We start from the raw sequence: 17,153 nt of genomic DNA, 5'->3' as shown, positions 1-17,153 counted from the left end.
CCTGAGCCATATGTTACTCTAACGTATGGCTCTGGTTAACTATTTTCTAATTTGGCCAAGTTCAATGTCAGCTTTCAGGGATGAATGAAAAAATAAGAAAAGCGTTTTGAATGACTTGAGATGATATGTAAGCCAACTCACAAGTCTATACTGCACAGGACGGCAAATGAGAGCGAGCAACTTGAGAGAAGAGAAAGATGGAGAGAGACGAGTGGACGCACCCACACTCATTGTAGGGAAACAGGAGGTCAGATTAGGGGATGATTCCACAACCCTCTTCCCTTCCTGCATCCCTCATTTCTTCCCCCACAATGACAGCATTGTAACAGCAGGGGGTGATAGCAGCATGTGTCATGGCTAAGCATGATGACAGTTCAGAGGCAGTGTGTATGTTTCAAACTGACTGGACATTCACTCCTAAAAGAGGTTAGCCTAAGTCTGTTTGTGCCAATCTGAGTTGGCAAAAGAGCATAAACAGACTGGAACTCATGCTAGGGAGAAGTTGCTCCTAGATTCAAAGCTATACCAGGACCTACAGTAGTAACGTTCTGTATCAATGAGTTCAATAAAACTATAACCATAATGACTTTCATTCACCTTCTTCAATGGTTAATTGAGGGCGAGGGGTCTTGCAAAGAAACAGTGACTTATGATTGATAACTGTTAAATTAAAGGACAATTAAGGAAAATTAGATAGAAAATAGAACTGGAAAAATAATTTAAGGCAGAAAAGAGGTTTATGTTAATTGCTTTGGTTTAATTGCAGATGTAGTGAGGTCACTATTAAAGATCATTAGAGCTCATTGTTAGCTCCATAGTTCTAGAGAGGAGAGATACTTTAACACAGTGGGTCACTCCAGTCTGAATCATTGTAATGACTTATTATGAGGACGTAGTTTGTACGACATAAAAGAGAGATACTTTAACATGCACTGGGCTGCTATAGCTACAGTGAATGATTTGTAATCCAGTTAACAGCTCACAGGCTGCACTCAGGAGCTAGGATGAGGCAGGGTTATACTCACTTCAGTCCTGTAATCAAGTCATCCACATGGAATAGCCCAGGATCAGCCTATTTCTCCCTCTCTGTACACTTCTCTACACTTCAAATGGTTCTCGCGTTTGTTATTTCCTTCAAGGAAATAGTCAAATTCCTGCGGGGTATATTGAGTCAAATCCTGACTTAGCAGACAACCCAGACAGACAGGTGTATATACAGGTACATGGTCTATATACATACAGGCTATGGTGCAATGGTGTCAGCACACTGAAAGAAGAGCTGGGTAGACTAAACTTCCTGAAAGTGTAACGAGCACCACAAACCCAATGTTGTGCACCCCAAAAAATAAGATATAGGAGCAAACGGTGGGGTGACTATCATCCACCATGCTACAATCCTACTTCCTTAGTTTAAATGTAGTGCTTGTGACACTTTGAGAATTAACCACTAACAAATGTGCACTGCAGCAACAGAAAGTCCAAGGCAATTCTGCTGTTGTGACAAATAGTGCCTCAAGCTGAGATGTGGGACAGGAAATGAGGTCCTCTTTTGTTCTGATCATTTGACTAGTGTGGTCTTATGACAGGGCAGCAGGGCCATGTGAAATAGCCTGAGCAGTCACAGACACTAGCCTCATTTAGAAGGAAACAAAACTACCGAAAATGACTAAAGAAACAGATAACAGGAAATAAATGATTATTTCTATGTTTTTGTGTGACTGTAAATGTGATAAATGTGTGTGTATATATACTGTCAATGTTATCATCATTAAATGAGACTACTGTCTATGCCGCACATGGCCCAGACACACACACATATTTCCTAACGCAAACGAACACACAGTCTGCCAACATACGCACTTACGACATGTTGACTAGCCTCGAAAGCGTAAGTGGGTATGCCCAGAGTCCTCCAGTCTTTGTGATAACAGAGCAAGCGAGGGCGAGTAGGAGGCTGCTGCCGTGGTCATCAGAGAGAAAACAGCTTCATCAATTAGCACAGGGCTACTAATGAAGCTAATGGGTTTACTACTTCCCCCCCCCACACACGCTCACTCATTCAAAGGCTTACATCATTCATCTCTCTCCCTCTCTTTCTGTCTTTCACACACACACTAACTAACTCTCATGATGCTGTCATCAGTTATCCTCACTCTCTCACATAAACACTCTCTCACTCCCTCCATCTCTCTCTCTCTGTGTATCTGGAGTTGGATCAGAGGGCCAGGCCCCAGAAGGCTGAGGAATAACAGGCCCTCCCACTGGGGCATGCTGGTGGAAAAATCCCTCTGCTGTGCAGCCCTCAGCCAGAGACTGAACCCAGAACCCCACCTACAGACACAACTAGCATGATATTCAAATACAGACTCATATCACATTTTATATAACCAAGTCAATGAAAAAAAGTAATAATATGCTCAAAAACTGACATTTGTCCTCTCAAAGATACTGTATCAAGGGAAGTATAAACGTTTATTTCATAACTAATATTCTGCTTAGTACTGAGATTTATTAAATTGATAATGTGAATACTTTCACTCATTAACAGCACCTGTACAGTATAGTGCTGTACTACGATACAGACTAATAACTAGACCAGGCTGACCCAGAGATGGAGTACTTCTTTAAGAGGTATTCTGGATTACTATTACACTGGGGTGCTGTCCAACTGAGCAGGCGTTTAAGCAGTATGTCCGACCGTGCCGGCTTGAGCAGAGCAGAAAAGGCTATAAGGACACACCTGACGCCCAAACCGATATTTCATTTCAGAATTTATAAAAAAGTGGTTAATAAGGGTCAGTTTTTGGCTAATCGGTTTAAGTGTCTGCTGTGTCCTTATCTCTCAAGGACAGAGAAGAAAGCTCTTGTTTTGAATGGACTTCTCTACTGTTCTAAATAAAAAAGGTTAAATCAAGTTTAACACAAAAATAAAGTGTAAACGTATTCTTAACCAGGTTAATATACAGACAAAAAAACAGAAATACTAAATCAATATGGAATATGAAAAGGGTTGAAGATGATATTGAGAGATTCAGATATAGCGATATGAATCTTAAAAAACTGGTAATCTGGTGCTCAATACATCACCCTGACCGACCAAAACAAAAACCAGAACTTTCTTATTCTCCCTTCCCTGCAATACGGTACTACATAAAAGGAATACAGTAAGGGACTAACTTAAATCTGCAACATTGACAGAAAACAATGCTTCAGATTTAAAACCACTACCCTGGGCCTGCACGTTTAGAATATGACCGTTACTCCACTTCCTCTATTGAAGACGTTCACTTCCTGCTAGATTCGCCCCATTTCCTCATTCTCCTGACCTTCAATTATTTCCTCCTTGATATGATCCCAGAGAGAACATTGTTTTACTATTACTACTACTTATCCTCTGTTCTTATAGACATCATACTGTCACATCCTGACCATAGAAAGCCTTTATTTTCTTTGGTGGAGTAGGTCAGGGCGTGACTGGGGGGGGGGGGGGGTGTTCTAGTTTATTATTTCTATGTGTAGTCTAGTTTTTGTATTTTTATGTTGGCCTGGTATGGTTCCCAATCAGAGGCAGTTGTCTATCGTTGCCTCTGATTGGGGATCATATTTAGGCAGCCTTTTCCCACCTGTTGTTTGTGGGATCTTGTTTTTGTATTGTTGCTTTTGAGCCCTTCAAGGCTGTACGTTCGTTTGCTTGATTCTCTTTATTGTTTTGTTGCTGGTTCACATTTAAATAAATGATGATGAACCCAAATCACGCTGTGCCTTGGTCTACGCATTTCGTCGAGCGTTACACATGCGTTGTGGGCCAAGCTATGAGAAATGTATGGCTCTGGTCCATTCCTTCTGTTGCCGTTCATTGGAACATAAACTTTATTCGTAGAGGCCGGAAAGAACACGTGAGCAGCCTAGCCCATTCCTGAGGTCAAGGGGAGCCTTGTGGAGTGCCGTGGGCATGGCCTGACCTGGACAGGGATCATGGTTTAGGAATAGAAACTCAGCGTGACACCAGATAGCTGCAGCGTGTCTGTCTGCAGATAAAGAGGGTGTGTTGAATCTCAGGGACTTGGCCCGACAGACTCAGTGACTCAATCAGCATACAGCACAACATCATATTCAATATACTCCGACTTTTGACTTTATGCATAATCATTATACATTATACTGTTATTATACTCCGACCCAGATAGGCTGTTTAGGAGGAAGTCATTCTTGACTAAAGAACAAAACTTCTTCCAGTTGCTTATACTCTCCCCATTACTACTTCTAGCAATGTATTACTTGTGATTTCCTTCATTGCAATATTATGGCAACACTTCAAGGAGAGCTGCAATATAGCAGGACACCTACTCATGTCTGTCACGAGAAGGGAGCTCAGACGACACGGTCATTGTGTGTGAAGCAGTTTTAGAGTTCAAAGTGGAGACAGGGTGGAGAGTTTGAGTTTATGTCTGGAGAGAGACGGACACAGACTGTGTGGTTCTGGTAGAGCAGAACTATGGAAGCATGCTAGAGAGAGCGGTACACAGAGACTGATACAGGCACAGAACGCTGAATGGAGGAGGCTGGAGGATAGACAGATGTCCAAGATAGATTTGGCCCAGTACAGTTTTTATAATTTTTTGGTTGAGATGATTCCCCAGTGTTCCAGAGATAACATGAAACTGATGATGTAATACACATAATATATAGCCAATTAATGATTAATAACGGAAGAATATAGGCCTAATGTCAACACTACCTGATGAACCTCCATCATACAGCGGCGCTACAGAGCCCGGGGACAGGCGAGCACACACACACACACACGCAACACACACACACACACGCACTCTCTCTCTCACACACAAACGACCACATCCACAGCACAACACACACACACTTACCCCTCGCCTCAGGCTCCGGAGGCAGGTCATTTTGGGTTTGGAGGCCATGAACTCGTTGAAGCGGTTGGAGAGGGGCTCCTTGTTCTGCTTGGGAGACTGGGGGTCGTTGGGAACAGCACAGGGTGAGGGGGGGCTGGAGGCTGGGGGGGCGGGGGGGGGCTGGTGCGGGGACGTTAACAGGGACATAAGCTACCATTAAGAGGGAGCCGTGACCGAGGAGGAGGAAGAGGAAGAGGAGGAAAAGGTGCAGAATCAAAACGAGAGGACAAAAAAGGAAGGAGGGAGGAACACAAAACGAGATAAATAAATAAGGGCCCAAATAATGTTAAAAACAGGTAAGAGAAAAACCCAACAGAAACAGAGACAACCAAGAGAGATGTCAAACACAAACCCCAGTGTCATACCCAGCTGTTATGTAGTAATGTAGTATAATCTTGTCAAACAAACAAAGTAAAACAAAGGTTGAAGGTCGTAACGTAACCAGAGTGAGTGAGAAGCGTTAATAGTGTTAGAGCTAGGTGCTGATGCAACACATTTAAGAAGACAGTTTCACAGAGAAGCACATGCAAGCTTCCATTTTGTAATATCCATTTTCTGGAAACCTCATCACATGCGAGCGGTTGGACTAGAAATTCCCCACATCCTCTGAGATGCGACAGCAGCTGAATTTCAGGTCATCATCACAAAAACCTAACTCTCTCTGCCCAAACCCTTTAATGCTCAATTAATGAGCTACCAGCCATTTGGGAGCTAGAGAGAGATCTGCAATTTGTACTGACAGATTGCTTACATTACTCAGTGAGTGAACATGCACACAAGAGCTTAGTATACCCATCTTTTTAAAACCAAAGGAGTAAATAAATGTACGTAAATGGTTTGCAATATAATTTTTTATATTCAAAGAGGAGTTCTGTGTATAGAAAGGGATACAACTTGGACTAGGGTCTCCCATCTCTGCTATGCTCTGATATAAATGTCTCACGTTTTCACCATGCTGTGTGAACGTGAGTGTGTCTCCTCTCCATCCAGGACATTCTGTTCTCCTCACACTCTCAGGGTACAGTACGTGCATGGCCTCACTCAAAAGGTGAGGACAAATACTCTGTCATCAGCTGTCCCTTATGCTCTTGAGTTTGAACACAGACACATTATGAACAGGAAGAACACCAAACAAACAACACACACATCATGGGGTTCCCTCTCTCGGGATTAAACCTCAGAGACTCGGAGCTAGGGAAGGACACCCCCGCACATACACACCCTAGTGCTCTGCTCTATCATGGTGCCACCTCAACCTTAAAACCTCATCCCAAATGGCCCCATGTTAGACAGCTGAGCCACACAGAAGCAAGGGGCTGTGAGAAGGCCATTCCAGACAGACCACCATTGTAAGAGCACGATCAGGGAGTGAGACTGTTATAAGGCTACAGGACATACAGTCAGAGTGCAGAGGAGTGAGTTAATCTGTCATTTTAGTTTATCACCAGAGAGAGAGGGGGAGAGAGAGAGAGAGAGAGAGAGACAGAGGAGGGGGTGGTGGGACTCAGTTATCGATGTATTAGTGGGTTTTGGTTAAGTTGAGAGTTGGTGGCTCAACGACAATGATGGTGACAATGATGACTAGTGAGTAACCAGGAAAAGGATGGCAAATAATAACAACCACACTGACAATACTACTGATGTACTGTAACGACAGAATTATTGCAATTACAATGATAAATTAAAACGAACTGAACAGAACTATAACAATAACCAAAATAGAGCATTAAAGTCACATTTGACAGTGTAACCTACAACAATGTCCCCTGAAGTTACAGTATTTAAGCCTTGTTATTTAAGCCAACAGTGTGGCCAAAAACATTGGACATTCTTGTACAGGGAGAATGAAGTGATGTCACAACCACTCCACAAATAATACACTTGACCCTGTGAGGTATCGCTATACACCGTACCTTTGAGTATGTGGGAGTGTATGTTACCTTGTTCTTGTTCTTAATGAAAGGCCACAGTTTGCCTTTGCTCTTGCCCCCGCCGGGACGTTCCTTGGCCTCTCCTCGTGAGTTGGACAGGCTGGTCTCAGAGACAGTCCTCTTCATGGTCTGTCCCGGCCCGTAGTCCTCAAACTCTACGTCCCCTGGGGGCTCAAACCCAGACTTGTATGACTCCACTACCTGCTTAGAGTCCTGGTGGGATGGGGTAGGGGGAGAGATGGTAGAGTGAGAGATAGTACGGGGAGAGATAGATCTGTTATCCTCTCCTATCTCTTATGGCAGTCAGCAGCTTCATAATAACATTTGAATATGACCAGAAAACTCCATTTCTATTCCAAAGAATTCCTAAAAAGCAGGTTAAATGTAAAAGTCCAGAAATATAAAGTGTCAATTAGGACACCGCTCATTGTTCACTATAGAGTTACAGGGTCTGTATCGGTATCTCTATCTTTATACTGATAAGGCCAGAGGGAAGAGGTAAGAGGTCATCAGCCTGACTGCTGCTGGCGGTAGAGACAGAGCCATAGGGTTCTGTGTAGAGAGGATATGGAAGGGAGCCATTCCATGTGAATCTATTATTCCTACTCTTTTTACTGGAACAGCACAGGCCTTAATTTAGTAATCTCCCCTCCTTCCCTTAGTGACACCCCAGGGATAGGCTTTGTCAAACCAGGCATGCAGCCAACATGAGACATCTCAATATATTAGGCTGATGATTTTCTATAGCTAGCACTAAAATAGCGTCCGCCATCTTGGCATACTGGATTGAATGCTTGAAAAATCCGATGTTTTTTTACTCAATGAGTCACATATAAATGACTCACGTGTGTGTATGTATACTGTCAAGCGTGTGTATGTTTTCTGGTGAAGTGGGGAACTCATAGTTAACCTTGTGTGTGCAGATAGTGAAGTGGCCAGATCCAGACTAGCTGCTCCCTCCTTACACAATGTAGTGTGATACTTCACGCAACACTCACACAAGCGAAAACATTTCATTTGGCACTATACTCCAGCCTATTTTATTTGAGATCAAATGTTTAATATGAGGCGACAGTACAGAATGTCACCTCATATTTGAGTTTATTCATGAATAAATCATGAATAATGATGAGTGAGAAAGTTACAGATGCATAAATATACCCAACAAAAAATGCTAACCTCCCGTTACTGGTAATGGTGAGAGGTTAGCATGTCTCAGGGGCATGATCTTTGTGCCTCTGTACATTTTTACCTCATCATTATTCACAATTAATTCATGATTAGCTGTAGTCATGGTAGCATCCACATTCATATAGAAGTGTACAGCAACGTATTATTCTTCTTATTTTGCTATATCTGTGTAGTATTGTGTTGAGTTAGGACCAGCCACTCTTAGAAAAAAGGCTTCCAAAAGGGTTCTGTGGCTGTCCCCATAGGAGAACTCTTTTCGGTTCCAGTTAGAACTCTTTTTGGGTTCCATGTAGAACACTCTGCGGAAACAGTTCTACCTGGAACCAAAAGGGTTCTTCAAACGGTTCTCCTATTGGGACAGCCTTTTTGGTTCTAGATAGCACCTTTTTTTCAAAGAGTGTATGGGTCCAGACTGGTACCATATCGGTCAAACAACGGTAGTGGCAGCATCACGCTACTCTGCTCAATCAAGTACTCGCCCCACCTCTCGGTGACTCCAAAATGACACAATACATTATTTACCATTAATATCTATTGGGCACAACAATCTGAAACACAAACAAAAAAAACCTGCAAATGCATCCAACAAGTTTGTAGAGTTACATGCTTGATGTAGTCATTGCGTGTTAGGAATATGGGAACAAATACTACTACTTTAATACACAAAAGTGAATTTGACCTTCAAATGCTTGATTTCTAAATGGTAAATCAGATTTTTATGAAAATACCCTAAAATAAAAGGTGACATTCTGTATTGTCACCTCATATGAAACATTTGATCTCAAAGCAAAAACAGTTTTTTAGACATTTTTGCATCCTCTGTAGAGATGGGAGAACCTTCCAGAAGGACAACCATCTCTGCAGCACTCCACCAATCAGGCCTTTATGGTGGCCAGACGCAAACCACTCCTCAGTAAAAGGCACGACAGCCTGCTTGGAGTTTACCAAAAGGTGACTAAAGGACTCAGACCATTAGAAACAAGATTCTCTGGTCGGATGAAAGCAAGATTGAACTCTTTGGCCTGAAAGCCAGACACTACGTCTGGAGGAAACCTGGTACCATCCCTACGGTGAAGCATGGTGGTGGTAGCATCATGCTGTGGGGATGTCTTTCAGCGGCAGGGACTGGGAGACTAGTCAGGATTGAGGGAAAGATGAACGGAGCAAAGTACAGAGATCCTTATCTGTACCTATCTATCTCTCTCCCCTTCTCTCTCACCCCCCATAGGCCTCTCTTTCTCTGCACTCATTCTCTCATTATTGCTCCTGTTACATTGCTGTTTTCCCAGCTCTCTCTCTGAAACCATTAACTGTGGAAGTGTCAAGGGATGGGGCTTAAATTAGCCCAGAGATGATTGGCTGAGTCAGGCGGCTGAGTTAATGAGAAGGCTCCAAAGAAAGCATTCTCACCCGTTTTAATCCCAGGTCTTGTTATGACTTAACAGGTGAGGTGGATGGGTGAGGGAAATACCTCAGTATCTCTGAATTTTGTAAGGCCAAGAGCCTGGACTCTGGTGAGGGAGGAATACCATCAACAACACATAGTACCCACATGGTTCTAGCCTGGAAGAAGACTGTACACACAATCTTGTGCATACATACTCACAGTCTTTGGCTCGATGGACTCAGCAGCCTTGGTCATTCCGTCTAGACATTTCCCTACAATAGGCAGCACCTCACGGTCCACCTCCGCGTATGTCTTCATGGACACACCCACCCTCTCGATCCGCCTCTCCTCCATCTCCTGGAGTTTCTACATACACACAAACACACAACGATCCTTATTACAATGCTGTAACACTAGCATCCTATTACATACTATAAGACAGTAGCTCTGTGGTCGTACCACACTATACTGCTGCCAAGTATGTAAGGTACTGTAAATCTATGAAGATTGGTTCAAAGATACCATAGTTCGGAGGTTGCTTTTCAAACTGGCTCTGACACCACTGGCCAGCAAGCCAACTCCATTACTATCACCGGCTGTAAAGAGGCCAGGGATAACATCAGAGTCAGCAAGCTAACAGAGCCAACAGTTTAATTTTTTTAATTAACTTTAGTTAGTGTCATCTTCAAATGCAGTGTGTCCATAAGTTGGGGTTGTAATGTACTTTAAAATGGTCAATTAAATCAAAAGACATTGAGACAGATGAGGGCATCACTGTCTGTAGTCATGTGTATTTTCTTTAGGTTATCTGGAATATATTGGGGATGAGGATGTAGTAATGTGTGGTATTGCCTGGAATATATTGGGGATGAGTGTGTAGTATTATCTGGAATATACTGGGGATTAGTGTGTAGTATTATCTGGAATATATTGGGGATGAGTGTGTAGTATTAAATTGAATATATTGGGGATGAGTGTGTAGTATTAAATTGAATATATTGGGGATGAGTGTGTAGTATTATCTGGAATATATTGGGGATGAGTGTGTAGTATTATCTGGAATATATTGGGGATGAGTGTGTAGTATTAAATTGAATATACTGGGGATGAGTGTGTAGTATTATCTGGAATATACTGGGGATGAGTGTGTAGTATTATCTGGAATATACTGGGGATGAGTGTGTAGTATTATCTGGAATATATTGGGGATGAGTGTGTAGTATTAAATTGAATATATTGGGGATGAGGGTGTAGTATAATCTGGAATATATTGGGGATGAGGGTGTAGTATTATCTGGAATATATTAGAGATGAGGGTGTAGTATAATCTGGAATATATTGGGGATGAGGGTGTAGTATTAACCGGAATATATTGGGGATGAGGGTGTAGTATTAACTGGAATATATTGGGGATGAGGGTGTAGTAATGTGTAGTATTATCTGGAATATATTGGGGATGAGTGTGTAGTATTACCTGGAATATATTGGGGATGAGTGTGTAGTATTAAATATAATATATTGGGGATGAGTGTGTAGTATTAAATATAATATATTGGAGATGAGGGTGTAGTATAATCTGGAATATATTGGGGATGAGGGTGTAGTATTAACTGGAACATATTGGGGATGAGGGTGTAGTATAATCTGGAATATATTGGGGATGTGTAGTATTAACTGGAATATATTGGGGATGTGTAGTATTAACTGGAATATATTGGGGATTGGGGTTAGGTAATGTTTAGTAATACCTGGAATATATTGGTGATGACGGTGTAGTATTACCTGGAATTGATTGGGGATGAGGGTGTAGTATTACCTGGAATATATTGGGGATGAGGGGGTAGAATTAAATCTAATATATTGGGATTGGGGTGTAGTATTACCTGGAAAATATTGGGGATGAGGGTGTAGTATTATCTTGAATATATTGGGGATGAGGGTGTAGTAATGTGTACCTGGAATATATTGGGGATGAGTGTGTAGTATTATCTGGAATACATTAGGGATGAGGGTGTAGTATTGCCTGGAATATATTGGGGATGAGGGTGTAGTACCTGTAATATATTGGGGATGAGGGTGTAGTACCTGTAATATATTGGGGATGAGAGTGTAGTATTACCCGTAATATATTGGGGATGAGTGTGTAGTAATATGTAGTAATACCTGGAATATATTGGGGATGAGGGTGTAGTATTGCCTGGAATATATTGGGGATGAGGGTGTAGTAATATGTAGTAATACCTGGAATATATGGGGGATGAGTGTGTAGTATTATCTGGAATATATTGGGGATGAGGGTGTAGTATTGCCTGGAATATATTGGGGATGAGGGTGTAGTAATATGTAGTAATACCTGGAATATATGGGGGATGAGTGTGTAGTATTATCTGGAATATATTGGGGATGAGGGTGTAGTATTGCCTGGAATATATTGGGGATGAGGGTGTAGTATTATCTGGAATATATAGGGGAAGGGGGTGTAGTATTACCTGGAATATATTGGGGATGAGGGTGTAGTAATGTGTAGTATTATCTGGAATATATTGGGGATAAGTGTGTAGTATTAACTGGAATATATTGGGGATTAGTGTGTAGTATTACCTGTAATATATTGGGGATGAGTAATGTATAGTAATGTATTGTAATACCTGGAATATATATTGGGGATTAGTGTGTATTAATGTGTGGTAAAACCCAGAATATATTGGGGAGTTGTGTTTAGTATAAATATAATATATTGGGGATGAGAGTGTAGTATTGAATATAATATATTGGGGATGAGTGTGTAGAATTAAATATAATATATTGGGGATGAGTGTGTAGTATTACCTGGAATATATTGGGGATGAGGGTGTAATATTATCTGGAATATATTGGGGAAGGGGGTGTAGTAATACCTGGAATATAATGGGGATGAGGGTGTAGTATTATCTGGAATACATTAGGGATTAGGGTGTAGTATTATCTGGAATATATTGGGGATGATGGTGTCGTATTATCTGGAATATATTGGGGATGAGTGTGTAGTAATGTGTAGTATTATCTGGAATATATTGGGGATGAGTGTAGTATTAACTGGAATACATTGGGGATTAGTGTGTAGTATTACCTGTAATATATTGGGGATGAGTAATGTATAGTAATGTATTGTAATACCTGGAATATATTGGGGATTAGTGTGTAGTAATGTGTGGTAAAACCCAGAATATATTGGGGAGTAGTGTTTAGTATAAATATAATATATAGGGGGTGAGAGTGTAGTATTGAATATAATATATTGGGGATGAGGGTGTAGTATTACCTGGAATATATTGGGGATGAGTGTGTAGTAATGTTCATTCTGCTCCTGGTTGAACTTGGTCAGGTAGTTGGAGTATTCAGTTTTACTGTCTGCTGCAATCTGGTGTCTCATCTGAGCCTGCTGCCGCGCCTGAGGAGAAACAAACACACATCACACATACACACTTAATGAACTTGGTGCCTTCATGACTGACACGTGTGCACGCATACACGCACGCACACACACCCACACTATCCCAGATGCAGGTCTGTTGAGGGAGCAGCAGTAGCAGAAGCCATTAGCAACACACAGTGTATGTTGAGTGATACACACACAAACAGGAAATAACCTAAAGAGCCATAAATACCCAACATAACCCTTGAATGAGAGGAATGGAATTCACCACATACTACAGAGTTCTACGTCATGTCATCTGTCATGTGATCCTCAGACAGTCCTCACCATAGTGCAGGTCATGGCTGCCCAAAGTAAGTTCCTTCCAACGGTAAACCAGGCCTGTCCCTCTCCTCCCTACAGTTCACCAGGCCTGTCCCTCTCCTCCCTACAGTTCACCAGGCCTGTCCCTCTCTTCCCTACAGTTCACCAGGCTTGTCCCTCTCTTCCCTACAGTTCACCAGGCCTGTCCCTCTCCTCCCTACAGTTCACCAGGCCTGTCCCTCTCCTCCCTACAGTTCACCAGGCCTGTCCCTCTCCTCCCTACAGTTCACCAGGCCTGTCCCTCTCCTCCCTACAGTTCACCAGGCCTGTCCCTCTCCTCCCTACAGTTCACCAGGCCTGTCCCTGTCTAAATTCTCCCTACAGTTCACCAGGCCTGTCCCTGTCTGTCTCCTCCCTACAGTACACCAGGCCTGTCCCTGTCTGTCTCCTCCCTACAGTACACCAGGCCTGTCCCTCTCCTCCCTACGGTACACCAGGCCTGTCCCTCTCCTCCCTACGGTACACCAGGCCTGTCCCTCTCCTCCCTACAGTACACCAGGCCTGTCCCTCTCCTCCCTACGGTACACCAGGCCTGTCCCTGTCTACCTTCTCCCTACAGTACCCCAGGCCTGTCCCTGTCTTTCTCCTCCCTACAGTATACCCGGCCTGTCCCTCTCCTAACTACAGTACACCGGACCTGTCCACCTTCTCCCTACAGTACCCCAGGCCTGTCCCTGTCTGTCTCCTCCCAAAAGTACACCAGACCTGTCCCTGTCTGTCTCCTCCCTACAGTACACCAGGCCTGTCCCTGTCTGTCTCCTCCCTACAGTACACCAGGCCTGTCCCTGTCTGTCTCCTCCCTACAGTTCACCAGGCCTGTCCCTGTCTGTCTCCTCCCTACAGTTCACCAGGCCTGTCCCTCTCCTCCCTACAGTTCACCAGGCCTGTCCCTCTCCTCCCTACAGTTCACCAGGCCTGTCCCTCTCCTCCCTACAGTTCACCAGGCCTGTCCCTCTCCTCCCTACAGTTCACCAGGCCTGTCCCTCTCCTCCCTACAGTTCACCAGGCCTGTCCCTCTCCTCCCTACAGTTCACCAGGCCTGTCCCTCTCCTCCCTACAGTACACCAGGCCTGTCCCTCTCCTCCCTACAGTTCACCAGGCCTGTCCCTCTCCTCCCTACAGTTCACCAGGCCTGTCCCTGTCTAAATTCTCCCTACAGTTCACCAGGCCCGTCCCTGTCGGTCTCCTCCCTATGGTACACCAGGCCTGTCCCCGTCCCTCTCCTCCCAAAAGTACACCAGACCTGTCCCTGTCTGTCTCCTCCCTACAGTACACCAGGCCTGTCCCTCTCCTCCCTACGGTACACCAGGCCTGTCCCTCTCCTCCCTACGGTACACCAGGCCTGTCCCTCTCCTCCCTACAGTACACCAGGCCTGTCCCTGTCTACCTTCTCCCTACAGTACCCCAGGCCTGTCCCTGTCTGTCTCCTCCCTACAGTATACCCGGCCTGTCCCTCTCCTAACTACAGTACACCGGACCTGTCCACCTTCTCCCTACAGTACCCCAGGCCTGTCCCTGTCTGTCTCCTCTCTACAGTACACCAGGCATGTCCCTGTCTGTCTCCTCCCTACAATATACCAGGCATGTCCCTGTCTACCTTCTCTCTACAGCACACCAGGCCTGTCCCTGTCTGTCTCCTCTCTACAGTACACCAGGCCTGACCCTGTCTACCTTCTCTCTACAGCACACCAGGCCTGACCCTGTCTGTCTCCTCTCTACAGTACACCAGGCATGTCCCTGTCTGTCTCCTCCCTACATTACACCAGGCCTGTCCCTCTCCTCCCTACAGTACACCAAGCCTGTCCCTGTCTGTCTCCTCCCTACAGTATACCAAGTCTGACCCTGTCAGTCTCCCCCCTACAGTACACCAGGCCTGTCCCTGTCACCCAGGCCTGACCTGAGCCATACCATATTTCTATCAATGTTAGGTTCCGTTCGAATTGAAGGCAGTCAATTCAGGAAGTAAACAAAGATAATTTATTTTCAGTGACTTCTCAATACACTGAATTCCCAGCTATCTATTTTTAATGTGTTTACATTTCAGAATTTTACATTCAAATCACTTGAATTGACTGCCTTCAATTTAACTGAACAAAAATATGAATGCAACAATTTCATTGATTTGACTGATTTCCAGTTCATATTGAAATAAATTAGACCCTAACCTATGGATTTCACATAACTGGGATAAAGATTTACATCTGTTGGTCAAAGATACTGTACCTCACAATTGCCCTCAGGATCTCGCAACGGTATTTTGGTGCATTCAAATTGCCATCGATAAAATGCAATTGTGTTCGTTGTCCATAGCTTATGCCTGACCATACCATAAACCCCCCCCCCCAAGACACAGAAACAGACACACACACACAGGGCTGGCATAAGAATCAAATGGAGGAGGGACACAACGTCTTGACTACCACACCTATACAGAGTGAACAGAGCGGTGAATGTATGTAAAAGAGAGGCAGGTGTGTGGAAGGATAGATACACCCTGGCAACACTAATGATCAACAAGCCTCAAACTCTAACCTCAGCTGCCTCACATCCTGTTGACGCACTAGGCAGTAAACAGTGGATAACCTAGCTCAGTATGATACATACACCAAACACACACCTCTTCTGCAGAGACCCTTTAATCTCTGAAACAAATCTAAAACCACAAAGCTAAACTGAGACTGAAATGTCTTAAGGCTCGCACATATTGCACCGAATGTGGATCTAGCGTTCGTCTGCCGCTCATTCATCGTGTGGTAGAATAGCTGTGCACTCAGTTTGCAAATTACATTCAGAGGTGCTAAGTATTCTGGGCCAGCAAAAGCTATTGGTGTGTCCGAGACCTTCCAGAAATAAATACACGTACCTTACCGACATACATGTGATCTTGTCAGTGTTTTGAATGAAGAAAAAGGGACAGAAATAAATGTCTGATGCTTTTGCTTGCATAGCCACATTAGCCAAGCAGTACGTTGATTAATGTCAACGGTGCTAAGGATAAAGCAAGCAGAAGGTTTTGACAAATACACACATGAAGAGACTGAGCGATATAAGCCTAAACTCACAGAAAAAACAACAGGTATGAAGACAGCAAACAGACCACCAAAGACAACTTATTATGCTAAAAGCAATCCTACAGAGATATATAGACACACCTGAGAGGACAGAGAACAGTGCTCAGTATTGGACAGAGTCCATATATAGCACAGTGCTCAGTATTGGATGGAGTCCAGATATAGCACAGTGCTCAGTATTGGATGGAGTCCAGATATAGCACAGTGCTCAGTATTGGACAGAGTCCAGATATAGCACAGTGCTCAGTATTGGATGGAGTCCAGATATAGCACAGTGCTCAGGATTGGATGGAGTCCAGATATAGCACAGTGCTCAGTATTGGATGGAGTCCAGATATAGCACAGTGCTCAGTATTGGATGGAGTCCAGATATAGCACAGTGCTCAGTATTGGATGGAGTCCAGATATAGCACAGTGCTCAGTATTGGACAGAGTCCAGATATAGCACAGTGCTCAGTATTGGACAGAGTCTAGATATAGCACAGTGCTCAGTATTGGACAGAGTCCAGATATAGCACAGTGCTCAGTATTGGACAGAGTCCAGATATAGCACAGTGCTCAGTATTGGACAGAGTCCAGATATAGCACAGTGCTCAGTATTGGATGGAGTCCAGATATAGCACAGTGCTCAGTATTGGACAGAGTCTAGATATAGCACAGTGCTCAGTATTGGACAGAGTCCAGATATAGCACAGTGCTCAGTATTGGACAGAGTCCAGATATAGCACAGTGCTCAGTATTGGATGGAGTCTAGATATAGCACAGTGCTCAGTATTGGAAATAGTCCAGATATAGGCCAGAGCTCAGTATTGGGCAGAATCTAGATATAGGCCAGTGCTCAGTATTGGACAGAGTCCAGATATAGCACAGTGC

General features: G+C 43.7%; 1 protein-coding gene across 23 annotated transcripts in view; it reads right to left on the bottom strand.

The window, feature by feature from the left end:
• LOC109868675 (formin-binding protein 1) overlaps positions 1 to 17,153 on the bottom strand; it is a 105,841-nt gene that overhangs the window by 14,895 nt on the left and 73,793 nt on the right. For 9 of the 23 annotated variants that reach the window (XM_031802260.1, XM_020458396.2, XM_031802253.1 and 6 more), the window contains exons 7-10: positions 12,733 to 12,861; positions 9,651 to 9,797; positions 6,863 to 7,066; positions 4,884 to 4,979 (exon numbers count right to left, since the gene is read on the bottom strand). In XM_031802260.1, the coding sequence (XP_031658120.1) occupies positions 4,884 to 4,979; positions 6,863 to 7,066; positions 9,651 to 9,797; positions 12,733 to 12,861 (576 nt within the window). Of the gene's footprint in view, positions 1 to 4,883; positions 5,073 to 6,862; positions 7,067 to 9,650; positions 9,798 to 12,732; positions 12,862 to 17,153 lie in introns of all 23 variants that reach the window. The other 14 variants (XM_031802261.1, XM_031802263.1, XM_020458399.2 and 11 more) reach the window with 2 other exon arrangements.

This window comes from Oncorhynchus kisutch, linkage group LG23 (assembly GCF_002021735.2).
Source record: "Oncorhynchus kisutch isolate 150728-3 linkage group LG23, Okis_V2, whole genome shotgun sequence".
Taxonomy (NCBI): Eukaryota; Metazoa; Chordata; class Actinopteri; order Salmoniformes; family Salmonidae; genus Oncorhynchus; species Oncorhynchus kisutch.
Note: the sequence above shows the minus strand (reverse complement) of the source record. Positions and strands in the feature narration are given on the sequence as shown.